This window comes from Cyrtonyx montezumae, unplaced genomic scaffold (genome assembly GCF_038088225.1).
Source record: "Cyrtonyx montezumae isolate F1298 unplaced genomic scaffold, pur_monq_1.0 scaffold_10, whole genome shotgun sequence".
Lineage (NCBI taxonomy): Eukaryota > Metazoa > Chordata > Aves > Galliformes > Odontophoridae > Cyrtonyx > Cyrtonyx montezumae.
This window is the reverse complement of record NW_027071826.1, coordinates 17,096,524-17,122,116: the sequence shown is the minus strand read 5'-3', so window position 1 is coordinate 17,122,116 and position 25,593 is coordinate 17,096,524. Positions and strand designations below refer to the sequence as shown.

The 25,593-nt window shown below is 36.8% G+C and overlaps 1 protein-coding gene across 1 annotated transcript in view; it reads left to right on the top strand.

The window, feature by feature from the left end:
• The window catches only part of FLRT2 (fibronectin leucine rich transmembrane protein 2), a 59,842-nt gene extending 39,030 nt beyond the window's left edge, over positions 1 to 20,812 (top strand). The window contains exon 3 of the mRNA XM_065751731.1: positions 17,332 to 20,812. Within this exon, the coding sequence (XP_065607803.1) occupies positions 17,761 to 19,749 (1,989 nt within the window). The 5' untranslated portion in view covers positions 17,332 to 17,760 and the 3' untranslated portion in view covers positions 19,750 to 20,812. The remainder of the gene's footprint in view (positions 1 to 17,331) is intronic.
• Positions 20,813 to 25,593: the final 4,781 nt, after the last annotated feature.

The following is a 25,593-nucleotide window of genomic DNA, read 5'->3' as shown; positions in this document are numbered from 1 at the left end:
CTAATTGAACACAAGCCACACAAGACACTTTGTGTTGTTTTTATCTCCTTTGTAGTGTGATATCTGGGACAGCCTATCCACACAGCCTGATGGAGGATGGTGGTTTTTGTTTTGTTTTGTTTTGTTTTGTTTTGTTTTGTTTTTTTGGTGCTTTCCTTCCTTTTACTTTCTCTTGCTCTTAGGAAAGATATAGTTATCATAATTCAAGTGGAAGCCAGGTGGGTTTGGATTAATCAGTCCTATATACTTAGGTAAAGTAGTATTTGAGTAAATATAACTCACACTGAGTTTAAGAAACACATTCACCAGTTATATGCCTGATTATAGGTTACAAATTGCAAATTTTCCAGCCCTGTCATTGTGAATCTTAGGTTACTTAGTGTTTTGTTTATGAGTCCTTCTGGAATCTTGTGCGTCCAGAAGAACTTGAGCTTTCCCTCCATAAGATTCAAGACTTTGTGATTACAGGGATGTGAATAGTGCTTGCTAATGTAAGTGCTAAAGGCTGTTCATCCAGGCCACCATAGTATCTCTCGAAAAAAAATAAAAATTCATCAATTAAACAACACATTTAGAACTTCTCTGGGTATGGAAGTACACTACTTGCTGTATATTAACAGGATGTACTGTTTTCAGTGCTGTCTTCATCTGTGCATGGGAACTTCTTCACAGTAAGCACTGGAATAGGTTGCCCAGGAGGTTGTGGAGTCTCCTTCTCTGGAGACATTTAAGACCCACCTGGACACCTACCTGTGTAACCTGATCTAGGGAGCCTGCTTTTGCAGAGGGTTTGGACTGGATATCTCTAGAGGTCCCATCCAACCCCTACAATTCTATGATTCTGTGGTTCTGCCAGTAAGATGATTTTCACCCAGAGAGCTTGTTATGGAAAAATAGTATCAAACAGAAGCTTGAAGAGCACAGTTATTTTTGTTGCTGTTGTTCTTGTTTTTCTGTAAGTATTTAATACTGCCTCTTCGAGCTCGCTCTCTAGAGGTCTACTCTTTTAGTCCTGGTTCAGTGATGAATGTGGGCTTTGGAGTTGGTGTCAGGCAGAGGTATGACTGGCTTACACAAAACTGCTTCCTATTCACATGATTTCAGACTACTTCCTCTAAGGAATAGCTTTAAGCTACTACTTCATTTTTCATCATGCTGATCATCTATTTAAGGACTGATGGTTGGATACTACTGATTAAGTCTGGATTAGAAAGGGCAATCAGAAGGTGAATAATGGTGTATAAAATGACAAGTATGACTGTGCCTACCAGCTTATGGAATGCAATTATCCTTCAGTAATAGAACCTTCATGGCCGTGTTAAAACTATAAGATTATGATCACTGTGTCCTACAGTAGCTGAAGCAAAAGCTGAGCTGACTCTCTGAGACTGCAGATACACCAGAGTAAGGAAATCCTCACGATTACAAATTCAAAACTGAATTCTTTAAGGAAGGAAAAAAATAGCTTGTTTGGTGTTGGCAAGCATTTACTGATTGCCTAGTACCATAGCTGTTGTGAGCAGTTTATGGGCTAGTTTGGCCCAGTTCCATGATGAATGGGGCAAGGGGACACATGTACCCATGCCCTGGGAAAAGGATAAGGGAGTTGGGCCTAAGACAAAACAGCAGCAATGATCTGAGGAGGAAACCTAATTTACTAAATAAGATATTGGAATGCAAAATAACACAATACAATACAATAGGAGTTGATGCTAATTAATCAAATAAAATAGAGAATGTCCGAAAACCAAAGGCCTTACTCTAATGCTGAAGGTGAGAAGGTTAAGGAGCACACAATCCTGGGATGAGCCAAAAGGGAAGGAGAGGGATTTCGTGACTTTCCAACAGTTTTATCTTTCCCTCTGAGTGAAAAATGGAAAAATGCAAGGTTAACACAAAGCCTTCTGGGATATGTAGTTCTTCTCTTCTGAGACAGGTGTACCTGGAACAGTCCCCTGAACTGAAGCATTAACTCTTTAACTTGCAGTACACTACGTGATGTTATGGTGTGGAATACTGATAACAAAAAATCAGAAAGCCATGACAGCTGTATAGGAACAATCAATAATTTATTTTATTTAGTTCAGTGTATTCAAACAGCACAAAGGCAGTGATAGAAAAAACAGACTTCAAAAATTGTGATTGTTATTATTTAGGCTAAAAATGGCAGAGATTAGCGAAAGGCTCATCCACCAGAGTGAGGAATTTATGGGGCTGAATGCTACAGTAGGACTAGCAGTTGGAGTGAAAATTGAAAGAATCAGAAGAAGCAAAGGTGTGAATTTCCTCTGCTTTTGTTTTGTTTAATCACTATATTTATTCTGTTTTAGCTTTGTTTTGTTTAGTGTTGTTGTTTTTAGTAGAAATATTGAATTCAGAAAGAGCTAACAGTTTTGCGAAACTTCCTTCACAATGAAACACCACCAAAATTATGGATTCAATAAGCTAGTGAAAGATGAAGCTGTTTCAAGATGCTGTATCTCAGAGGTGAAGTGTGCTAGTGAGCAAGCCTTTCACACACACACACAAAAAAAAAAAAAAAAAGGAAAAGATGCAATCTAGCAAGTTCTTAGACTAGCAGCTGGTCCAGTGATATCTTTCATCAAAGTTTGGGCAGGAGATTAAGAAGAAATATCCTATCTATATCATTCAAAGAACACACATTGAAAGATTCTTTTCAGATGATGTTTCTGTAAAACTAGAGAAATAAAAATTACAGATGTGTTGAGGCTGAAACTCTATATTTAAGCCATTCTGATCTTCAAGGCAGTGCATCTCTATATACAGACATTGTGGCTTGGGTTATTCTCTACAGAAAGGTTCAAAGAAAAGAATCCAAAACATGATTACATGTTTCAGTTCCCACTGTGGTCAGTACTTAACTATACAAATTTCCCAGTCCTCTAAAGCTAAAGCAGGACATTGCTATTTACGGAACTAGAACTTACTGTAACACTGACAGCATATCTATGCAACAGTATTCTACCATTTCATTTTTGTTCTCACTTAACAAACTCATGCTTTCAGAAGCAAAAAAGAAACTGAACTCTTCGTTTTCATTTTTGTTGCATTTGAAATGCTTGGGAGTAAATAACAAATGGTTTAGATAACATTGTTTGATAAGTTTTAGCTTAATATTTTACTAGTGCTTATTAGCATCTATACAGAAGTTCAAAATGCAGAATCTGATCTGTGTTCATGACTTTTAAGGTATCAAATAAATTACAAAATACCACTACTATTTCATTTCTGGCTTGAATATTCTGCAAGAGTAAATGGGCAGGTCTATATAAGTTCATTTTGTCAAATTATATCACAGAATCGTAGAATGTCTTGAGTTGGAAAACACCTTAAAGATCATCTAGTTCGAAACCCTCTGCTGAATGCAGGTCTGCCAGCCACTAAATGAGGCACTAGATCAGGCTGCCCGGGACCACCTATAGCCTGAACTTGAACACTTCTGGGGATGGAGCATTCACCACTTCTCTGGGCAGCCTGTAGCAGTGCTTTACCACCCTGTGAATAAAGAATTTCTTCCTAACACCTAGCTTAAATCTCCCCTCTTTTGGTTTAAAGCCATTCTTCCATGTTTTATCACTATATATCAGCAGTAAAAGTTGGTCTCCCTCCTGATTATAAGCTTCTTTCAAGTACTGGCAGGCTAAAATGACATCTTTTTGCAGCCTCCTCTTCTTCAAGCTAAATAAGCTCAGCTCCTTCAGCTTGTCTTCAGAGGAGAGGTATTCCATCTCTCTGATCATCTTTGTGACCATCCTCTAGATCTGCTCCAATAGCTCTGCATATTTCATGTGCTGGGCCTCAATGCAGTATTCCAGATAGGGCCTCATGAAAGTAGAGAAAAGTGAGACAGTCCTCCCTCTCCCTACTGGCCATCCCTCTTTTGATGCAGTCCAGAGTACTGTTGGCTTTCTGGACTGCAAGTGCACACTGCTGACTCGTGCAGTTTTTTGTGCACCAGCATCCACAAATTCTTCTCTGCAGGGCTTTTCTCAAGGAGTTCTTCTCCCAATCTGTGCAGATACCTGGGATTGCCTCGACCCAAGAGCAGCACCTTACACTTGGCCTTGTTGAACCTCATTAAGTTCTTATCTGCCCACTTTTTGAGCATGTCCAGGTCACTCTGGATGGCATCTCTTCCTTCTGTAGTGTCAGGTGCATGACTCAGCTTGATGTCATCCTCAGATTTTATGAGTATGCACTGGATCCCACTTCCTGTGTCACTGACAAAGGTGTTAAAGGGCACTATTTTCCTTGTATCTCTCACCTTCTTGTTCTGACCATAAAGTGTGACTCACTAAAACAAGGAATTCCTAACTGTAACAAGAAATTCATAACTGAGACAAGCTAGTGGTCTAGCTAGCTCAGCACTTTTTCTCTAGAATTGACAAGGAATTGTTGCTTTTTGCTGTACATAGCACACTTTCAGCAGTGCCCAAAGCAAGAGTCCAGCATGTTAGAAAATGTATTTTCACCTCTTCTCTTGTAAGAGAACCTGCTTAAAGACATGATGTCCATGAAATTAATGAATTCATATTTCAACCTGCCACATAGATTTGTTATTATAGACCTAATTTAAGTTTGTCATCTGTTATGTAAGGAAGTACTTTGGTTTCTGTGTTTTAAATGGATATCTTACCAGTTTCAATTAATTTCAGTAACTCTTGGCATTGTAAACATTATTTTCATACAAGATTTTCCCTAATTCATTGCTTGCTGTTGGGCAGTGTGAGTTAGGTGCTTTACAGCTTAAGACTAGTGCCTATGAATGTATGAATTTGCTAAAGGTGCATCTTAAAATGATTTCATCACAGCATAGCTCAATAATTTGTGGGAAGTGAATTAATAAAGTGATCAGAACAGCCCCAGTGTATATATTTAAACATTAGTCATTAGTCCTTATCTGTTCTTCAAAATTATTTGATGATTAATAAAAATAATTAAAACTTTGCTTTGACGAGTAACCGTTTTCTAAGCCACAGACAATTCTACAGAGAAGATTTCTACACAGAAGATTTGAGGAAAATACATTCTTTTTAGAGGGAGGAAGAGTAATGCTTAAAATATTTGCAGTGAATGTGGAAACTATTTTTTTTCCTTTTGGATACAGGATGGTTTTCTGCTTCACTGGAACAGAGAAGGGCAATATCTCCCAAGAGGCTCAAAAGCCTTGAAGATAATTGCTGCCAGGGTGGGTTAGTTTAAGCCTCTGTTTGGATAGTGGCACTATCTCTCAGGATATATGGTATTAGGAAATGCAGTTCATTTTGATTGAGCTAGCAGGGAAAGGATTTCTAAAATAATGTTACACAGTAAACAGACTTCACTGTGCTGGACTGACTCTTAAGAATCAGCAAGCCTCTTATCCACTGGAATAGTTGTAACTTTCTTGCTTTTGTCTTTCATTGATTTTGCACCACTATTTAAATTAAAGTTAGCTATTTACTGTAATGGATCAGAGAGGTCTAGATAAATCTGGAATGGAGTGCCTGATAAATTCCTACCAAATCTAATCTGAAGTACGGTGTGTGTGTGTGTGTGTGTGTGTGTGTGTGCACAATAGCTAAGCTGTACCTCCTGTGTATCATCACACAGATCAAGTAGCTCAAAGACAGAGGTGGAATAGAGCTCCTTTGGGTAATTAAATCAGTATCTGTGACTTGCTCCAGTTCTCTGAATAATTTTTTTCCCGACTGCTTATAAGACTCTAGTTTTTATTATTATTACTATTATTATTTTATTTTGTTTTATTTTGTTTTGTCTCCTCATCTGCTTCATAGGTATCCTTCTGCAAGTATATGTTCAATATGAGATGAAATGAGAGCCTGATGTCTGGTGTTATGTATCTGAGCAGTAGGATTATTCCTTGGCCATCACAGCTGATTTGCTTTTCACTTCTCTTGTTTTATAGCTCCTTATACAAAAGGTTTGTGTAGAGATCATAACAGAATGGCAGAAGTAAAAGTGCTGAAAATACTATGTATTGGATTTAGTGCTTATCCTGGTTTTATACCCTTCATCAATGAGCAGCAATAAATGTAACAAAACAAGGCAAAATTAGTAAAACTATGCCTCCAGTATAGAAAATTTTGGTGTAGAAATAGGTAAGGATCCTAAATTTCCCATACGTGAGAAGAAACCTATCTCAGTTTTTGTCCGAGAAAAAAAAAAAAATCAGCAGACTGCCAGATCTCTCAGTGGATCTTCATATGGGGTCCATTTGAAATACCTAGTGGACTACACAGCAAACATAAAAGAGTGTCTTCTTATTTGATTCATACAGTGACCTGAGTAGATAGAGTGCTCTGCAGGCAGAGTACAACATTAATTGCATTTTTGAACAGGCATATTTGCTGCATGTGGAATAGCTTAAAACTGTATCTAACTTTTTTATTCTGTTTGTCCTTCTGGCTCTCCCTTGAGTCCCTTCCTAGACTCATTTGAGATGTCTAGTTTTGTGTAAGCGCAAAATATTGATGATAATGCTGCTGTGATACCATGCAGTAATGGCTGTGCTGAAAAGTAGCACAAGGAGACATATTGATAAGGAGCCTGTTTGCCTGAAGTGCTTTTGCACATGTCAGATGGAATTTGCTTTTGGGCTAAAGGCCAACTTCAGGCTTCTGTACCTCTTTGGGCCCATTTAAAAGCTATTAAGAGAGTTTAAGTGGTACACAAGTCTCTTGATGGCTGTCTGCACAAGGCTAAAGATCACCCAGTGAGAAGCATTAATGGGAGAGGACTCTTCTTTTGTTATGCTGATGGTAGATGTCATTTTTAAGGCCTGTTCACGTTTTTATCTCACTGATCCAACCGCATAGAGACCTGAAAGGCAAAGTGAAGAAGTGGAGAAACAGAGTTGAATGTCTTTCAGCGCTTTCTTCTAACTTTGTCAGGATTCCTTCAGCACGAAGGCTTTGAACCTCCTAAGTAACATAAGACTAGGAGAACTGTTGGAAAAATTCTTAGAGCATCTATAAGGAAAGAAAGTATAATGACAGAAAAATTAGGACATCATACCAGTGTTTATTCTACTGTAAGTTACTTCTTCATGAACACGTCCAAATGGTAGACTCTGATCACTCAGTACATTCTCTAGAAATTAGTTGCTGACCAGTAGATGTCTTTATCCCATTTCCTCTCTTCATGGTTAAGACTTCTGATGCTGTATAGCATGTAAAACTACTCACATGGAGTATTCTGTTCTGCAGCCATCATGGCGAGGCAGGAAATAACTGGCTGGGGCAGCATATTTCCAGCATCTGGAAATAAGGTGTCTACACAGCTCTGCTTTGTCTTTGTGTATCCTTTGTGAATGCAGGACCTCTGCTCCTTCAAGAAGGGAGTATAACAGGAGGAAGATGAGAAGTGACTTGATTCACATCTGCAGATATAAGCATCATTTCTGCTTATTTGCCTTTTTTTCCAAAGGAGCTGAACTGCTGTCAGAAATTAAAGGCATCTAATAGTTCCTTGGATGATGGAACTATCATGCTGCAGCCAGTGTTTAAACATTTAATCTGTTCTCCTTCATCCTGTAGGAGCAGTGCTCTTGCTGCCTGACATTGCCTTTATTTATTACTTTGTTATCCCTTAAGACCTCTCACGATCTTCTTGTTTTAATTTAGACTTGGAATCACTGGGTCAGAAATGTCTATTTACTGTTTTGAGCTTGCACTTATTATATTTGTACCTAGAACTATAGCTGCCCTGTGTTTCAATCTGTGCAGTTCATTTCAGCTTCTCGAGTTAAATGGAAAAACTTACTGTCTGCCTTAGAAATGTAGTGTTACATGCTTTCATCAAAAGAGAACCAAACCAGAATAAAGTGACAAAAAAAAAATCTGCTCTCTGTTAGAATCAAGATTTGGATTTACAGCCTCTCTGCACCAAATTATTGTATCGAACTATCCATCATGTTTTCTTTGTCCTTTTATGCCTCTGTTTCCTTCTTAGAATATGTACTCGGCCATCAATATTGAAAGGGAAAATAGGACCCTCTCACTGAAAAAAGGGAGTATCATACCGAGTTAACAGAAATCTGAATGAAAGAAAGAAAAAAAATAAATGACCATCAAACAAAATTAAAAGAAAATAAGTTTTTACATGGACTGTATCCTTGGTAAACTCTTCTGTTCTAATGCCTCTGTCTTTCTTTCTGTACTCTAATGTGAATAATTACTTTTACCAGTGCCTAGGTAAATAGTGGATTTTAAGAAAATGTCACTGCCTGCTGGGAACTTTTCTACTGCTAGAAAATAGCTACTGCTGTAACTACTAATTTGTATCGCTAAATTTTGATGTATATTTTTAATTCTGTTGTATGTAAAAGCAGATTGCGTTTCCTATATGAAGTGCTCTAGAGACATGCTTGAAATAGTGAGAATATTGCACTTGCTTCACCTTTGCATGCAGAAAATTGGATTGCAGAAAAAAGATAACAATCCCAGGTCCCCAGACCCTTGTCAGGCACTGTTGATGCTATGACATTGTAGTTGATGAATATTTCAGCTATTTAGCTGAATAGGGATTTCAGAGGCTTAATTGTGCATTCTTTATCCATTCTTTCAGTATCTTATCCTTTTCCTATTAACTAGCTATCTGATGACAATTATTTAAAATTTTGTTTAATAACCTTCTGTTTGCCTATTACATGGACTGTGTCCTGTGAGCAAGACTTGCTCTCTAGCTGGGGACAGTCTTTTGTTCAGAGGTACATTCAGTGGTAAATGGCTATGGCATATGTATGACAGGTTCTCTTCAGTATTCAGAGGCAATTAGGGTGCAAGCAGCTTTATTATTTTTTATAGTTCCTTAGCAGTGTTTATGGAATGCTTCTTAGTACTGTTAATGTTAGCAGCATGCAAAGCAATGGGAAAGGATAGGAGAAATCTTGCTGCAAAGATGTACATACACCACTTCAAATCTTTATTTATATTAGGGTACTTCGGGAGCTGTGGGCAGTTTGCTATATTTTCTCCCTAGACCATGCACCCTAAATAATAAAGATAAAATATGGCATCCCACGCTCATTTTTTAAAATGAATAGTTCCTACAAGGTAATGCAACACCACACACAATCTCATCAACCATGTAACACCATGCAAGACATGTAAAATTTGTCAAGATGTTATCTCCACAGAAGCAATGTTTAGTAACTTAGGTCACTAAAAGCAGCTTTTTCAAATTATCTAAAGGCATTTTGCCAGGCTGACCACATATCTCTAGATAAAAGCAAACTTTTTGCTTCACAGTGTAGAATAATTTATAGGTAGTGACCAATTTGTTTGCAAAGAAACAGCAGGTTGCCGTCATTTTTTTCTTAGTACAAAATGGATTATGTTAAACACAGTATGAAATGTTTGTGTTACAAAAGAGGAATTATTTAAAATTAGTTTAGTATTGTTAGAGTTTTTGTTGTTGTTGTTGCTATTTTTGTGGGCAGGGAGGGGGGTTGGGTTTTTTTTTAACATACACATTCAGTTTTTGTCACAGAAAGCAGTAAGCCCTCTGGAAAAGGATCAAGAAAGCAAGCAATTTCTTTCTTTTCCCTTAACCATGCCAAGTAGAGCTGTCCAAAGGCAGATAATTCTGCAGCTTTCATGGTTTTAAATGTACTTTGTGAATGCTTTCATGAAATGAAATTTTGTCAAAGCTTACCTTTTTGTATAAAAAGGTCAAATTTTGACACTTTCTCACTTTTTTTTTTCTCTCACTGATGATAACTGATCAGAAAGAAGTGGAACAGGCACATTTATTTTTGAAAATGTAATCAAAACTGACAAATCTCCATGAAACATTTTGGGTTTCAGTGAAATCATATATTTTAATGAAAATGCATTTTCCTGAAATGTTCCAGATAGCTCATCATGTAATATTCTTTTCATCTGCCATTTTCAACTTTCTCAATCCAGCTTTATATCAGCACATAATACATTGTGAAGTTTATGGAGTACTAGGTGAGATTCATCAAAACTATTTCACCAAAGATGAGATCAGGTCTTCGGAGATGAAAGACTTAGGAATTAATTCTCCACCATAGTAAATCAGTTGTTCTCACTTTTTAACAAGTTTGTCAAGTTTTGGAAAGAGCAGCGTTAGACTGGTGAAAAATTGGACTAGACCCTTGGGGAAGGTTAATAAAGACATCAGTAGCATTTTGCTAGTACGTGCAAAATTCCATTAAATATGAGCCCTGGAGGTGATCATGTATTCCTCTTTGCCCACTAGAGTGAAAATTTCATGATGGTTACCATCTGGAGTAAATTTTCAACAATTGGCTGTTTTATAATGAATATACACATACTTCCTTCTAAGCACGTGCTTAGGTTATCAGTAAATTTTGGGCTGCCTTCATGTCAAATGCTCATGTTAGTTAAAAAGCTGGAGTTCTGCACATGTTTTTCTCCTGTTTGTTTTATGATGAAGCCCTAAGTGCCTGTGCAAGCAAAGATTTTGGTTTTGATATGCCATTTGAGTCTTCATTACCTTTTCCTCTTGATAGCTGTAACTGGCTGTCATAACTGTTTTTGATAATTCTTACATTAGAATTCAGAACTCCAGAGGAAGTTTTCCATTTCTAGAACTCTCCTTCTGGTTCTGCCAGAAGCTGAAACATTTAATAGCAGAAGTCTGTGTAAGATTAATCCATGCAGACAGACATTCAGATTAGACTATGTAGTACAATGAACTGAAAGGTAAATTTGAATGGATAGCACCACAGTGTCCATTTGCAATAGGAAGCATACTTTCTTTGATATTTGCCATTAGATGTTCTATAGCATTTAATTTCTGAAATTGAAATAGGCTTTTTTATTATTATTATTTTCAAATGTAGTCATATGCTCTGATTTTGTTGTCTGAAAAAGATTTTATTGATCTATAAGTTATCTGTTCACATAAGCAGAGATGAATTTTTTCTTGGTGAGTGGAAATACAGATGTTTCAGGGCTCAGAGGCTGTAGTAGCTGTTAATTAATTGTCACAGGTGATACAATCTTGACAAAGTTACACAATATCAAGTTTTGTGAATAACGTTCGTCTCTCACAAATAAATAACTAGTGAATTAAACTCAGGAACAAATATACATTAGTCTAGACAGGCAGCAATCTCCATGTCTGAACTTATGCGCTTCAAAGTCTGCTTATGGACAGGTCCACAAAATTGATTCAGAGAAGAGGCACAGCGAAGTGTCTGATGGGATGAAGAGCAGCCTTGACTCAAAGCCTTTACACTACTGATCTTGTAGCTACTTCAGCCCTCCTTACTGGTGTACAGTGATCACTTCAGGTGGTCCAGTAGATTGTTGTCTGTTTTGACCTCCTTGTTTCTGTGCAACAATTGCACTCAAGGCAAACAACAATCCTGAACAAGAAAGGAAATAAAATTCTAACTTGGAACAATGCTTACTATTAGAATACATAAATAATATTTTTTCCAGACTGCTTTAGAGCTTGAATGATTTGTCAGTGATGCAGAAGTGCTGTAAAGCTAACAATGGACTGATAATCTTAGACTCCTAATTAGTGAAATTATATTTCTTTGATTGTAGGAATGAACAAAGCAGGAAGAAAACAAGTTCCATATTTATCCTTTCATTCTTTGTTTGTTTGTTTGTTTATTTGTTTTTGTTTTGTTTTTATGGAAAGAGAGGAGAGTTTTTCCGCTGTCTTAGCTTCTCCTTCTCGAGGACAGGAATTGGAGTCTGTCAGCTTCCCGTTGACTTGCAAGAACAATTACTTGACTCACATTTCCAAATGCAAGGCTTTTGTTGAGTATAATGTTGTGACTTTCAAAAAAGGATTTCTTGAAGGCTCCGTCTTTCTGGAAAATAATACTGCTTAATAATTTGCAGGAATGTTGCTTAGAAAGAGACGTAGGAGCAGGAGGGAGAAAGATCTCTACACATATTGCTGCAATTTGAACCACTTTCTAAAATTTCTTCTGTCTCCACCTATCAGATCCAAATTGATTTCACTTGCTTGATCTGAGATTTTGAAAGTAGTTGTAAGGGCAAAATGGGAGGCAAAACCAGAAATACCCTGATCAAGGCAGGGAAGAATATGAGGGAAGAGCTCATTGTGTATATTTGCTGAATCATTCTTATAACAGTACTGCAGAGGTAATAATGACTTCATCTGCCAAAATCTGTCCATATAGACTTCATTTTGACTTCAACTGTGTGCAGAGACACTTTCTTCTTTCCAGTGCTGGCTACTGACCATTATCCCAATATCAGTATTCGCTTATCAGAGAGGATTTCTTGTCTTGTTCTTCACCTCTTTTTCCTTCTCCTTATCTCTTCTTCTTACATTATGCACACTCCTAAATATGAAGCAGTCACAGAAGGAAGCATGCAGAAAGGTTTCCCATAAAGCACTTCAGTTTTTCAGGAAATAATGCCATTTACTCTGTGCCTGTGATGCAGAGATTATAGCTTGATACTAAGGAGTTTCAAAACCAAGTAAATCACAGGGGTTCATGCACAGTAAAGCAACACATTTTTCTCATACTCATTAAAAAGTATAATGTTGATTCACATTTAGATCCTACTTACATACAAAAAAGATATTTATTAACAGGTATTGATATGCAGTTACCAAGTGATAGAAATACAGGATATCTTCCTTAAGTGGTGGATTCCAGAGAAATGGATTACATTTATTTTCTGGATGTCATTTGATTCCAGAAATAATGTCCTTGCACTTACTGTATAATTATGCAGAATAAGACTATGACTTGATTATGACCTTGGTATGTGGAAAAAACAAGAAAATTTATGCCAAATTGTCTTGTGCTGAACAGTATTCACAATCTGGTAGTAGTCAATAGGGTAGACTATCTGGTTTTGGATTGTCTACTTTTTGATTTATGTCATTTTTTGACATTCAATTCATATAAGAAAAGTGATGCTGTGTGGTTTGATTATCAGAAAAAATATCTGGATCCCCGGGAACTGTTTTTAATTACTGTTAGGATTCCTTGAAGGATGGAATGGTTAACATTGTTATTTTTTACTCCTTCTAAAAAATCAATAGACTCTCTGTACAACATGAGAAAACTACCAAAGACAGACAACCTGGTTTCAGGAACATAGCAAGACACCTGTGCTTATAACACAGGTCTGTAAGTATATATATGCATTATTGCATATAATATACTGTCTTCCACAAGCTATTCTTCCTCCTTGATTCCTGTGCTTGTTTTCTACCCCCTTAACCTCAGCAGATTCTGAGGCAGCCACAAAGGTCTTGACTTCTACAACTGGGACTGCGTGTTTGGAGGTCCACAGAATGAAAGTTGGTGAAGGTTGCCCTTTGGCCATTTGAAAGATTTTATAGGCACTGTAGACCCAACCACCAAAGCAGTGTTGGTGAGCAAGACAGGAAAGAGATCCATAAAAAAGTTTTTATTCCTATTTACTACAAGTTTGTAACTTGGTAGCATTTTCAGTAATACATATTAATTATTGATACATGATTATTTATTGAAGCTAAATCTCATGGCCTATGCAAAGCAGAATGACTGAAACTTGAACTTGTGTGTATGCTTCTCAGCAGTGAAAGGGAGACTGATAAAACCTTCACCTTTCCAACTTGCAGCCAGATATTTCAGCCTTTTTAATAACTTTAATCATAGGTACACAGGTTCATAAGTTCATAGGTACATTAGGTTGGAAAGGACCTACAAGATCATCTAGTCCAACCATCCTCCTAACACCATCCCTAACCACTGAACTACTAAATCAAATCCCTTAGCACCTCATCTAAACGCTTCTTGAACAGCGCCAGGGATGGTGCCTCAACCACCTCCCTAGGCAGGCCATTCCAGTGCCTGACCACTCTTTCAGAGAAAATATTTTTCCTCAGATCTAATCTAAATCTTCCCTTGCACAACTTGTGGCCATAATCAAAGTATGTGATAGAAGCAGTTCAGTTCAGTATTGAACAAAAGCAAATTTGAAATTTTTATCTAATACTCAAAGGTATATATTAATTATGCCGAAGGAGAATTTAAATAAAGCAGGTTTGAGAAGACAGTGAGATAAAAACATTCCACAAAAACATCTAAGATATGAAAGGGAACATTTTCACTGATGTCAGGAACTCAGGCCACTAAGCCAAATTTTCAGACATGGCCACCTAAAATGTGTGCGTATACTCTCATCTATTTCAGTATGCTTCACTCAAATCCTAACAGGATGTAATACCCTAGTTGCAGTAAGACAGGAAATGTCCTAGAAACTTTGAAGGCATATCTTGTGCTCCAAGGAGGATACAGTGGGGAATAACAGATATTGAGTGTAATAATAAAGAAATGGAAACAGAAATGATGAAGATGATGATGAGTAGATGTGTTATTACTGCTTGTTGATTTAAAAAAAATAAGTTAACTGCAACATATTCTTTTACCATTATCCTCTCTTACCTTGTTTGATTTTTAGAACTTGCTGTCTTCATGCTGAGCAAGCTATTGAGTGAGTCAATTCTGAAGATTTGTGATCATGATATACGGAAATACTGAGTGCCTTTAATTTATCCACTAATTCTGCCCCTGGAAATGACCAATTCGTTTATGGACAAACTCAGTTAAGATCTTCTAAGGATACTATAAATAGTGATTTTTCTTCAGAAAGCCAACATTACAGAGAAGGGGAGAAAGCACAATTATTCTACCTGCTGTCAGTGTTGATGAGTAGCTGAAGACAACTTTTCCAGCCTTCTGGAATTTGCCTTAAATGTTTTTCCCTCAGGGAATTTCATTTTCAAATCAAGAATGTTGTTAAAATCTGATATTTTTTGCATCTTTTGGATTGAACTCATAGAATCCTTAGATCTGGAAGGGACCTGTAGAGGTCATCTAGTCCAAATCCTAGCACCAGCTTTGTAGTCGACCAGTATCAGTAGTGTAAGGGAAGGAAACATGCAGCAGAAAATCTGTAAAAGACTTCCAAGTGCAAAATCACTGTAACCACAAAAAGGAGGGGAACTGCAGTGTCACCTTCCGAAGTGCTGCTGTTCTTAAGTGATCATCTAGTCAAAATTCTTTTACTTTTAATATGTCATGAGAAGCACTGTATGATTTCACCCAATTTAGTGAAATTTTTACTGAAATCTTTTATTTTTGAAACTGTGTTTACCTGGCTGAGAGGCACTTCAGGCAGAGTCCTAGAGTAAGATGAATGTGTAGGTACATATTAATACAACATTCTCACCTCAGGAGATGCCTATTATATCAGGAGCTGTAGCTGACTGTGGCTGCATGCCCTTAACTTGGTTTTCTGTCGTAGCTGAGTGTCAGAAAAGCCTAGTCAACAATCGTATTTATAATCAAAGCAGAACTGAATATAATGTATTAAATCTTAGGGGATTTCTGATAAAATAAAAGGGAGTGAGAAATATCTTTTTCTGATAAAAGGGAGTAAGAGAACCATTATTATTCTGTGTGATCTCATGCATCTCAGAGAAGGCTTTTCTGCACATCCTTTCTTATTTTGGAAAGACAGTGTCAGGACCAACCAGTGCAGTATGATCTAGATGGGAGACAGGACATATTAGAGACAGATGAACTGTCATGTATGTAGGATCGTAGTAGGATGTAACCCTGCTAGGACTTCTCTACAGAATCACATAGTTTTATGTGACTGAAAACACTCTTCAACAAAATACGCTCGTGACAGAAATCTTTGAATAGTGGTATTGATAATCTTACTGTTTCAAGAAAAGGACAGCATGCATATTATGCATTTACTGTTTGAAGACATATTGGTGAAATATAGGCATTTTCAGGGCCTCCCTTTTTATCTCCAGCTATTCCAGACTGAGGCTGGTATGTAATGATATTCCAAATAAATACAGTTATCTGCAAATGCAAGATTGCAGGGTTATAAGATTTTGACTCCTGAAGAGGTTTTCTGCACTTACAGTCCCATGTAGCATTTGGGATATGTTACAGACTGTACAACTATAACAGGAAGACAAGCTTTCATGCACTCCTGAATTACATTTCTTGCACTTCTGAAAAAAATTGGTGATGCTTAGTCTGTGTAAATATAGGAAAAGTGAATTTTAAAGATGATTTCTGTTCAATGAAATTCTGTTCATCTGAAATCACAGCCAATGAACTTTGAGTTTGATAAAAAAAAATCTGGAAAATTATTTTGTTCAGGTAATTACAGTGGAAAACATTGAGATCTACAAAACTTATTTATATCCTCTATTCTGGGTTATAAAATGTATATTTTATATGTTATAATTTTGTACATAGTTATACGTATTTATACATACAGTAAGACATGGAATGTTTTACAATAGCATGCAGTGCAGTATCTTCCATTGCATGCGTTAAAGTGTTAAATTTTTTAGTAAGAGATCTGAATGACAAATAGTATCTGGGAAGATTAAAGTTAAAAGTACTCTTAAAAGCTGAAAGTAGAAACTCAGCTACATGAGAACTAACACTTTTTTTTTTTTTTATGAAGCCATTCACCAACTACTGTGTAGCAGAATTTAAAGAAGTATCTCGCCTTTATGGTTTCAGAAAAGGTGTTCTCTGGGAAAACTGTTGTTTTCTGAGCTATTATTCTAAAACAGTAACTGAGCAGATGTGAGCCAGTTTCATTTAGTGGAATGCTAATTCTGAAGTCTATTGACAGCACTGTTCACATACGTAACAGTATCAAGATAATTGCTTTAACAAATACATGCCTTACAGCAGAGTAATACATGCCTTATATCCTCCTTGAGAAGGCTCCCCTCATACATAGCTAATTCACTGTAGTGAGGTGCAGTAGTGTGGCAGTGTACATTAAAGCTGAATGAGAAAATACGTAAGGGCATTATGGAAACGGAAGCAGAACATTCCAGAGTCTGAAAGTAGATGAAAAAATGCAGTGTGATTAAGTCATATGGCCTAGAATCTAGTCTGTCAAGCATCAATGAACAGGAGTCATTGGAGTTCTTTAAAAAAAAAAAAGAAAGAAAAAAAAAGTCAAAGTAAAATCTTTAAGTTTTAACATTTGAAATTCTTTGAGAAGACAAAGACTGGAGATACAATATTAAAGCAGAAGTGATAGATCTAGCCTTCACTGAAGTCACTGAAAGTCTTTCAATCATTGCAGTGACTTTGCATCAAATCTATTTCAAGACCATTTAATAGTAATATTAAGCTAATGTTTAATATTAATGCCTTTTTTTTTTTTTTCAACCAGAAAGCCATAAAGAGCACAGCCTTAGAATAGTCTTCCATAGGGCTAGATCTTCCCTATTAAACATTTCATGGTATTCATTTTTTTTTCTTCTTTTATTTAACAGGCAGGCCAGATCCAGCTGATAGCTGTTATGAGGACTTTGCTGACTTCAGAAAGCTGAGCATAACATCAACAGACTTCAGTGAAAGGAAATATTATCACTCCAAGCAACTTGTACACAGACAACTTTTGGTAGCTTTAAATTAGCTGGCTGCTCACCTACAAGAACACGGCTATTGTTTCTTTCAGCACACATGGAGGAAAGCAACAAAATTTGTAACCCTGGCTGTTAGGACTGTGGCTTACTTATCAAAAGTAGGAGGTGGGCCAATTGTAAAAGGATTATTTTATACTTAGCCTGAAGGACTTTATCTCTGCGTGAACACTGGACATAAACTGAAGCCAATTTTAATGACCTGAGATTTTGCTACTTGTCCTTTAGTATTGTTATCAGTTCTTTAACACTTTGATACTTTATTTCTTCAAATTGGAAATGGGTTCCTGGACTAGAATGTGGCCCTCAGACTGGGCTGTTCTCATGAAATCATGGATTATCTTTTCCCTGGGGCTATACATGCAGGTCTCCAAAACTTCAGCCTGTCCAAAAGTATGCCGCTGTGACCGAAACTTTGTCTACTGTAATGAGCGAAGCTTGACCTCAGTGCCTCTTGGGATACCAGAGGGTGTAACCGTCCTCTACCTCCATAATAACCAAATTAATAATGCTGGATTTCCTGCAGAATTGCACAATGTCCAGTCTGTGCACACAGTCTATCTGTATGGCAACCAATTGGATGAATTCCCGATGAACCTGCCCAAAAATGTTAGGGTTCTCCACTTGCAGGAAAACAACATTCAGACCATTTCTCGGGCTGCTCTTGCTCAGCTCTTGAAGTTGGAAGAACTGCACCTGGATGACAATTCCATCTCCACTGTTGGAGTTGAGGATGGGGCATTCCGGGAAGCCATCAGCCTCAAGCTTCTGTTCTTGTCCAAGAATCACTTAAGCAGCGTACCAGTAGGCCTTCCAGTGGACTTACAAGAACTTCGAGTAGATGAAAACAGAATTGCTGTCATTTCAGACTTGGCCTTCCAGAATCTTACAAGTTTGGAGCGTCTGATTTTGGATGGCAATCTGCTTACTAATAAAGGCATAGCTGAAGGCACCTTTAGCCACCTCTCCAAGCTCAAGGAATTCTCTATAGTGCGTAATTCACTGGCCTATCCTCCTTCTGATCTTCCAGGTACACATCTCCTAAGGCTCTACTTGCAAGACAACCAGATAACCCATATACCACTTACAGCCTTTTCAGATCTTCACAAACTGGAACGTCTTGATATTTCCAACAATCAGCTTCGGATGTTGGCAAAAGGTGTATTTGATAATCTCCACAACCTGAGGCAACTCACTGTAAGGAATAATCCGTGGTTGTGTGACTGCAGTATTAAGTGGGTCACTGAATGGCTCAAATTTATTCCCTCTTCTATCAATGTACGGGGTTTTATGTGCCAAGGACCAGAGCAGGTCCGAGGTATGGCAGTCAGGGAACTTAATATGAATATGCTGTCATGCCCCACCACCACCCCTGATCTGTCAGTTATCATCACCCCAGTCCCTGCTACAGCCAAGCCAACTACATTAGTTCTCTCCTCATCAGTTCCTCCCCCAAGTACTAAATATAGTCCTCTGACTCCTGTCATAGTCACACTCCCCACTGTGCCTGAAAAGGAAGACAGAGAAAGGGTAACACCTCCTATATCTGAACGAATTCAACTCTCTATCCATTTTGTGAATGATACTTGCATCCAGGTTAGCTGGATATCTCTTTTTACTGTGATGGCATATAAACTCACATGGGTTAAAATGGGCCATAGTCTGGTAGGAGGAATTGTTCAGGAACGAATAGTTAGTGGTGAGAAGCAACACTTAAGCTTGGTAAATCTGGAGCCCAAATCCACCTATCGGATTTGCTTGGTTCCTCTGGATGCTTATAATAATTACCGAACTGGAGAAGACACTGTCTGTTCAGAAGCCACAACTAAGGCTTCCTTTTTGAACAATGGCAGCAACATCCCCTCCAGCCATGAGCAGACAACTTCTCAGAACCTGGGCTCCCCATTTCTGCTTGCAGGGTTAATTGGGGGTGCTGTGATATTTGTGCTCGTGGTCCTGCTCAGCATTTTTTGCTGGCACATGCACAAAAAGGGGCGTTATACATCCCAGAAGTGGAAATACAATCGGGGCCGACGGAAAGATGACTACTGTGAGGCAGGGACCAAGAAGGACAACTCCATCCTGGAAATGACGGAAACCAGCTTCCAGATTGTGTCCTTAAATAATGATCAGCTCCTTAAAGGAGATTTCAGACTGCAGCCCATTTATACCCCAAATGGGGGCATTAGCTACACAGACTGCCACATCCCCAACAACATGCGATACTGCAATAGCAATGTCTCAGACCTGGAGCACTGTCATACGTGATAGTGAGGGGAGATGGGGGTGTCAAGGACAAAGAGAAAAAACTCTGGAAAAAGTAACCCTCACAACAATGAAAAAAATTACATTTGATAAATGTTACACAGATGCATTTATGCATTTGAATACTCTGTAATTTATACGGTGTACTATATAATGGGATTTAAAAAGTGCTATCTTTTCTATTTCAAGTCAATTGCAAATGGTTTTGTAACTCTTTGCTTTTTAAATCTTAAAAAAATATTGCTAAGTACTGTACAGGGTTGTACAAAAGAACCCAATGTCATGGCAAAGGAAAGAATGACTCATTCTTCAAACATTAACCACTTTGCTGTCGAAGCTGTCTGAGGGATGTAAGTTCCTAGGTGTCCTGTAATACAGGAAAATAAGTGCATATTAAAGCAGGGTTACTAGGAACAGCCAAAAGCAATTCGGATAAAATGGGTAAAACCCTTTTGACTCTAATCCAGCAGTTGCTGTTGAGCTTCAAACAATTTGAAATATTTCTGTTTCCCTTTGTCAGTTCCTACCTCCAACTCAAAGCTGGAGTTCTGACTGCTACCAGAAAGGCTACTTCTCATTTGATTAGTTTTCCCCAATATACTTGGAAAGGTAGACAGAACTCAGTGTCAAACTTGAAGTGACCTTGATTCCTATTTGCAAATTCTATTCTGAAAATGTCCCCTAGTGCCATGCATTTTTATGTTAGAAATGGTTCCTGCCTTTCATTATGATAAGAAGCTTCAAGAATTCTTTGACCCTTCTCAGTGGGAGACGAAGGTTATCAGTATGTAACAGATAGTTGTCATTAGATTGCACCTCTCGTTAATAGAGCAGCATTTGTTGACACAGCACGTTCAGGTAAAACCCGAACAAGGGAAATTCTAAGTGCTCCCAGCTCTGCAGTTTCATGTAGAATTCACAGTCTAAAAGTGGAAATTGCTGAAAACATTGCAAAATATAGTGCCAATGGAAAGGTTGATATTGGCTTTTATTGTTCAGACTCTATTTCGTTTAAGGGTTTGAGTTGCATTCAGTATGAAGTAAGAAAAAGATAAAAACAACAAAAAAAAAACCCCAAAAACATCAAAGACCTTTTTAATTTCTTTTAAATTAATTTATTACTGAAAAGGCCTCCATGCCTACTGTGAACTGAAATACGTACAACAGGAAAATCATGAAAAAATCATCAAGGTTTTTTTTCCATTCAGGTGAACAGAGATGGATATTAATTGAGGAATTTTGAGAACACTGTTTCTTCAAATTACCTTTCTCATATCTCAATCTTTTTAAGCTTTCCACAGTGATCTATATTTAAAAATCAGCAGGTGGACTTAGAATTTGTTCTTCTATTCCCTCAAATTCTTTATCTGGAATCACTTCTGAGTGATGCATTATGTGAAGCATCATGTTTGTATGAAAGTTATAATGCTGCTCTCATAATTAGACAGTGTTCCAACGACTCCACTGACTCTGACTGCTAAGAATTCTGAATTTCATGCCAACTCAGTGGTGGAATTTAATTTAATTTTTTATTTTTTTATGTGACTTACTTTCTCTTGAGCTTGCATACAAGCAGAAGTTCACAACGAGGAGAAAAAAGAATTTTTTTTTTTTGAGAGAGAGAGAAAGAGTAGGGAATAAAAGATTTTATTTTTATTTTTTTTTTTGCAGTGACTATCTAGGGATAAAGAAGTGAATTGGAAGTAAAAGCTGGAGTACTTTTGCTGTGCAGTGCTTAGACTTTTCATTTTATGAGGCTGCTTATGTTGGGAGAGAGGGTTTTAATCCTTTCCTTTGCTCATTTCAATCAATCCATTGTTGAAACCCAGCAGTCTATGAGTGTGTGTTTTCTCAAATTCAAATTGCATGATTATTTTCATTTTCTGCAAAAGCAAAATGAATCCAGTTTTGATCAATGGCAAAGTACAATCATTATGTAAGGAACTGCATCCTCACCCTAACACCTTTTATAACTGCAGTTTGAAATTCCACCCTATATTCTGTATATTTGTTATTTTCTCCAGCTATTACAGGTATTTTAGGCAACCTGTGTGGCTACTGTAATAGTAAAGTCACTGAAATTTTGCTGAATAAAAGGCTGCCATATGATTTCAAGTGGTGTAATTCTAGATAGAAATGTCTATGCAAAGTCTTTTCTCTATAACCTGTATGCTCAAGATTATGATGAGAAGGTTGAAATTTTTGGTTTGTTTGTTTAATATGTTTTGCCCAAGCCCAAAAGACAAGCAGCAAATAGCTGTGCCTCTTGCACGCTTCCATTGCATGATGGACATGTAAGAGTTTGAGATTAAGTAGAGACTGAGATTTCAATTGGGTGTGTATGTAACATATAATTTCACAGAAATAACAAAGTGTATGTTTGATTTCAAAAGGAATCTTTTGAATGTATGCACATGCTAGCTTTTCGTATTTCAATGACTGATGCTAGAGGAATCTTTATGCTCCTTTTTGAAGATCTTCTGCTCTAGGCCTCAGGATACCACAGTTTTAGGATGAGCTAGGCGCCTTACTTGTAGCAAATTTCTTATTCAGGGAGTTCAGGTGTGCTCTGAGTGAAAGATCACAAGCCCAAAATGAAGACAACAAGTGTGGTTACTTTTCCAATAAGGTGAAAATTGCAGACATTCATAAGATGTTTGTTTTGATCTCAGATGATGAAATGTATATATATGCCTGCAGAGTATAACTGGCTTACCTAGATAAAAAATCAAAGTGTTATTAAAGACAGTATAGTTTAAGCTTCTTTTCAGTTTGAATAAGAAAATATATATTGATAAAGGATACTGACAGATTATTTTCATGAAGTACATTTCAGAAAAAAGTGGAAAGTAATTTACAACAAAATTCAAGGATAGCCGTGGGAGAATTACCTAAGCAAATTCAAAATTGTAGTCTTAATAATCCACAAAGACATACACTGAATTTGAAGAATGTTTCTTCCTATTGTAATTGCTTTACAGCTGCAGAAGAATTCATGTATTTCAGCCTACAGCAAAATTTGGGAATTTTCATTGTGTTAGTCATGCAGACAACTGAAGCTTCATTTCTTATCATCTGGATAAGAATATTGAGGAGTTTTCGTTAGATTTGGAAAAAAAAATCATGCATTGATACATGATTATTTATTGATAGCAGAGTTAAAAATGGGCAATGATCTTTTGGAGATACAGAGTTTAATATCAGTAACCATTTTCCTTGGGTTTGTGAAAATAGGGTCATCTTCACTTAGTAGAAATGTCTGACTACAGTTAAAGGAACTACAGAGCAGAAGTCCCGTGTGTGTGCATATACAACTCATTAGAAACTCAAAAGTGATCAATTTTTGATCCTTATTTGCAAGTGTTCATTGAATGTGGGGACAAATGAATGGTTACAGACAACCTCTAACTCATCATCCATTGTAAACTGCTAATAAGTGACCTGAGTGTACAGATAAGAGTGATGAGTGGAATAAAATAAGAGTTTAAGTGAAATTATGTTAAACTGGTATTACAAGACCACTTTGTTCAGTGCTACAGTTCTTCCTGAAGGTTTATTTATTTACAAGCAGGTCCTTGTTTTCACAGATTCTGTCATAACAGATGTTCCTTGCATGTAGCTTGTTAGCAAAAAAGAAAAAAAAGAAAAAAATATGCATGGACTTTTTGTTAAAATGTTTTTACTGGAAACACTATTATTGAATTGCTTCAAAAGAATATTTATTTAAACATTGGTTTACTTTTGACTTCAAATATTAGCAATTTTTCCTGTAAGCCCATACAGAAATACAATGCATATGATGTTAAAAGAAAAATGAAATAGCTTTTGCCATTTTCTACTAGAGTAGTTCAACTCCTTTTTTTTTCTCTCAATCAAAGAGAGATTTTTTTTTCCTCTAAGAAAAGTTTTCATTTTAATTTTACAAGGAAAATAACTTTATACATATTATATTGTTAAGAAGTTAAGAGTCTACATAAGGCACTTTACTGATGATATTGAAAGGAAAGTTGTCTCAGATTTTGACAGTGAAGTGGTTAATTCCCATCTTTAGTACTTCTTCACCATAAATTATAACATGGATATATTAATTTTAAGATTTTTTTTCTTTAGTGCATAAGAATAATGGTTTTACTCAGAGGGAAAACAAAGAAACAAACAGCAGCAACAACAACAAAAACAAGAAAGAAATGGGTGCCAAATTCAAGCATTACTGGCTTCAAGCTTCATTAAATCATACCTGATGCTCTCTTCCAAACAAAGAGATAATCCTAGGAAACTGATGATCACTTCTTCCCTGAACTCTACTGAACCGGGCTCTCTCTATGTTGAATGATAATGCAGGCAATATCAAACTATTTGGCATTAAACTTAAGTACAGCATAGAATGCCTTGCTCTTTTAACAGTACAAAAGAGATCTGGCAAGCTCTTATTATACTGGAACTATGTAGGAATTGTACCTAGTGACAACTGACAACTTTCAGAAAGAAGTCTCTAAATAAGTTGTCATAATTACTTGGTCCCAGATATGTGAAGATGATCTTTTATAAAACTGTCTTTAACTGAGACACGCATCCATGATTCTGTTCTGTTTGCTATATTTTCCATCTTTAACATAAAAAAAGAAGATGATTTGAAATGTACATTATCTGTTTTCTGCAATATGCCATGTTGCACGCATTGTTAACTTCAGAACTTTGCTATACACTATATATTGTTGACATATTCAGTAAAAAGTTAGTTAAAAACAGTAACATAATTCCTGCTGTATTTATATGAACAAGTTGATCAAAATAAGAATATGAACATCTGAGAGGGAAAATAGAAAAACAAAAATGTCAACTTCTGTTATCTAATTCCTGGACTTTTTTCAAATGTTTTGTCCATGCTTTGCAGATGCTAAAGGATGAAACATTTTATCTTCTGTCTGTCAGAGTGAAATCGTTTGTTACTTCAGTTTCTCAGACTTGATCCTTACAGGATTATCTCAATTTGATATACATATAGGAAAACAGTGTTAAGAACAGTTTGCAATCCAGTATTTGCAATTAATGGGCACAGTTAAGCAACTATACACATCTGTAATACCTACATGTTGAAGGTGGGACCCATTATATGCACAATCATTCATTAAATGCATTTGACATTCATCCTTGACAGTCTTAAACGTGCATTTTACCTATTTATTCTTTCCTTGAAATGAAATGTGATCTTTTTTTTTTCCCCAGTTCTCTCTTTAAAGTTTTTCTTGAATTTTCAGAATTTTTCAGACACAAGCCTTAAAAAATTGTTGTCTCTCTTCTACCTAATATATTTGGCAATATATGCAGTGTGTATAAAGATATGCTTTAGATACATGGGAAAGGATAGTTACATGTACAATAACAAATTTTCCACTTAGCCAGAACCTGAAATGCTGAATGTTACAAGCTGTGTTACTTTAGAGTTTAGGAATGCTGAATGTCAAAATTCCTCTGTAAGTGACCTCATTCTCTATCTTAACCCTGAAAGACAAGGAAAACTACCAATAGTTGCTGTGAAATACGTCTACATGTACACCACTCCCTCCATCACTCACTACGCTTCCTGAACTTGTTATTTCCTCTGAGCTAGACTGGTACCTAAGTTACCTTTTCTTACCATGGGAAGGTGGAGAACAGAAGTAACAGAAATATATTAGCACTGGTGGCCATTTAGGTTTTCTGTCAGAAAATTAAAAAATTTAAAAAATCACCATTTCCAAGCAATGATTTTGTTTTCCCTTCTTAAAAAAGAGGAAGAAAAGTAAGGAAAAAGAAAGCACAGACTGCTTTACCAGTTAATACTTTAGTAGCCCAGAGTGATTTATC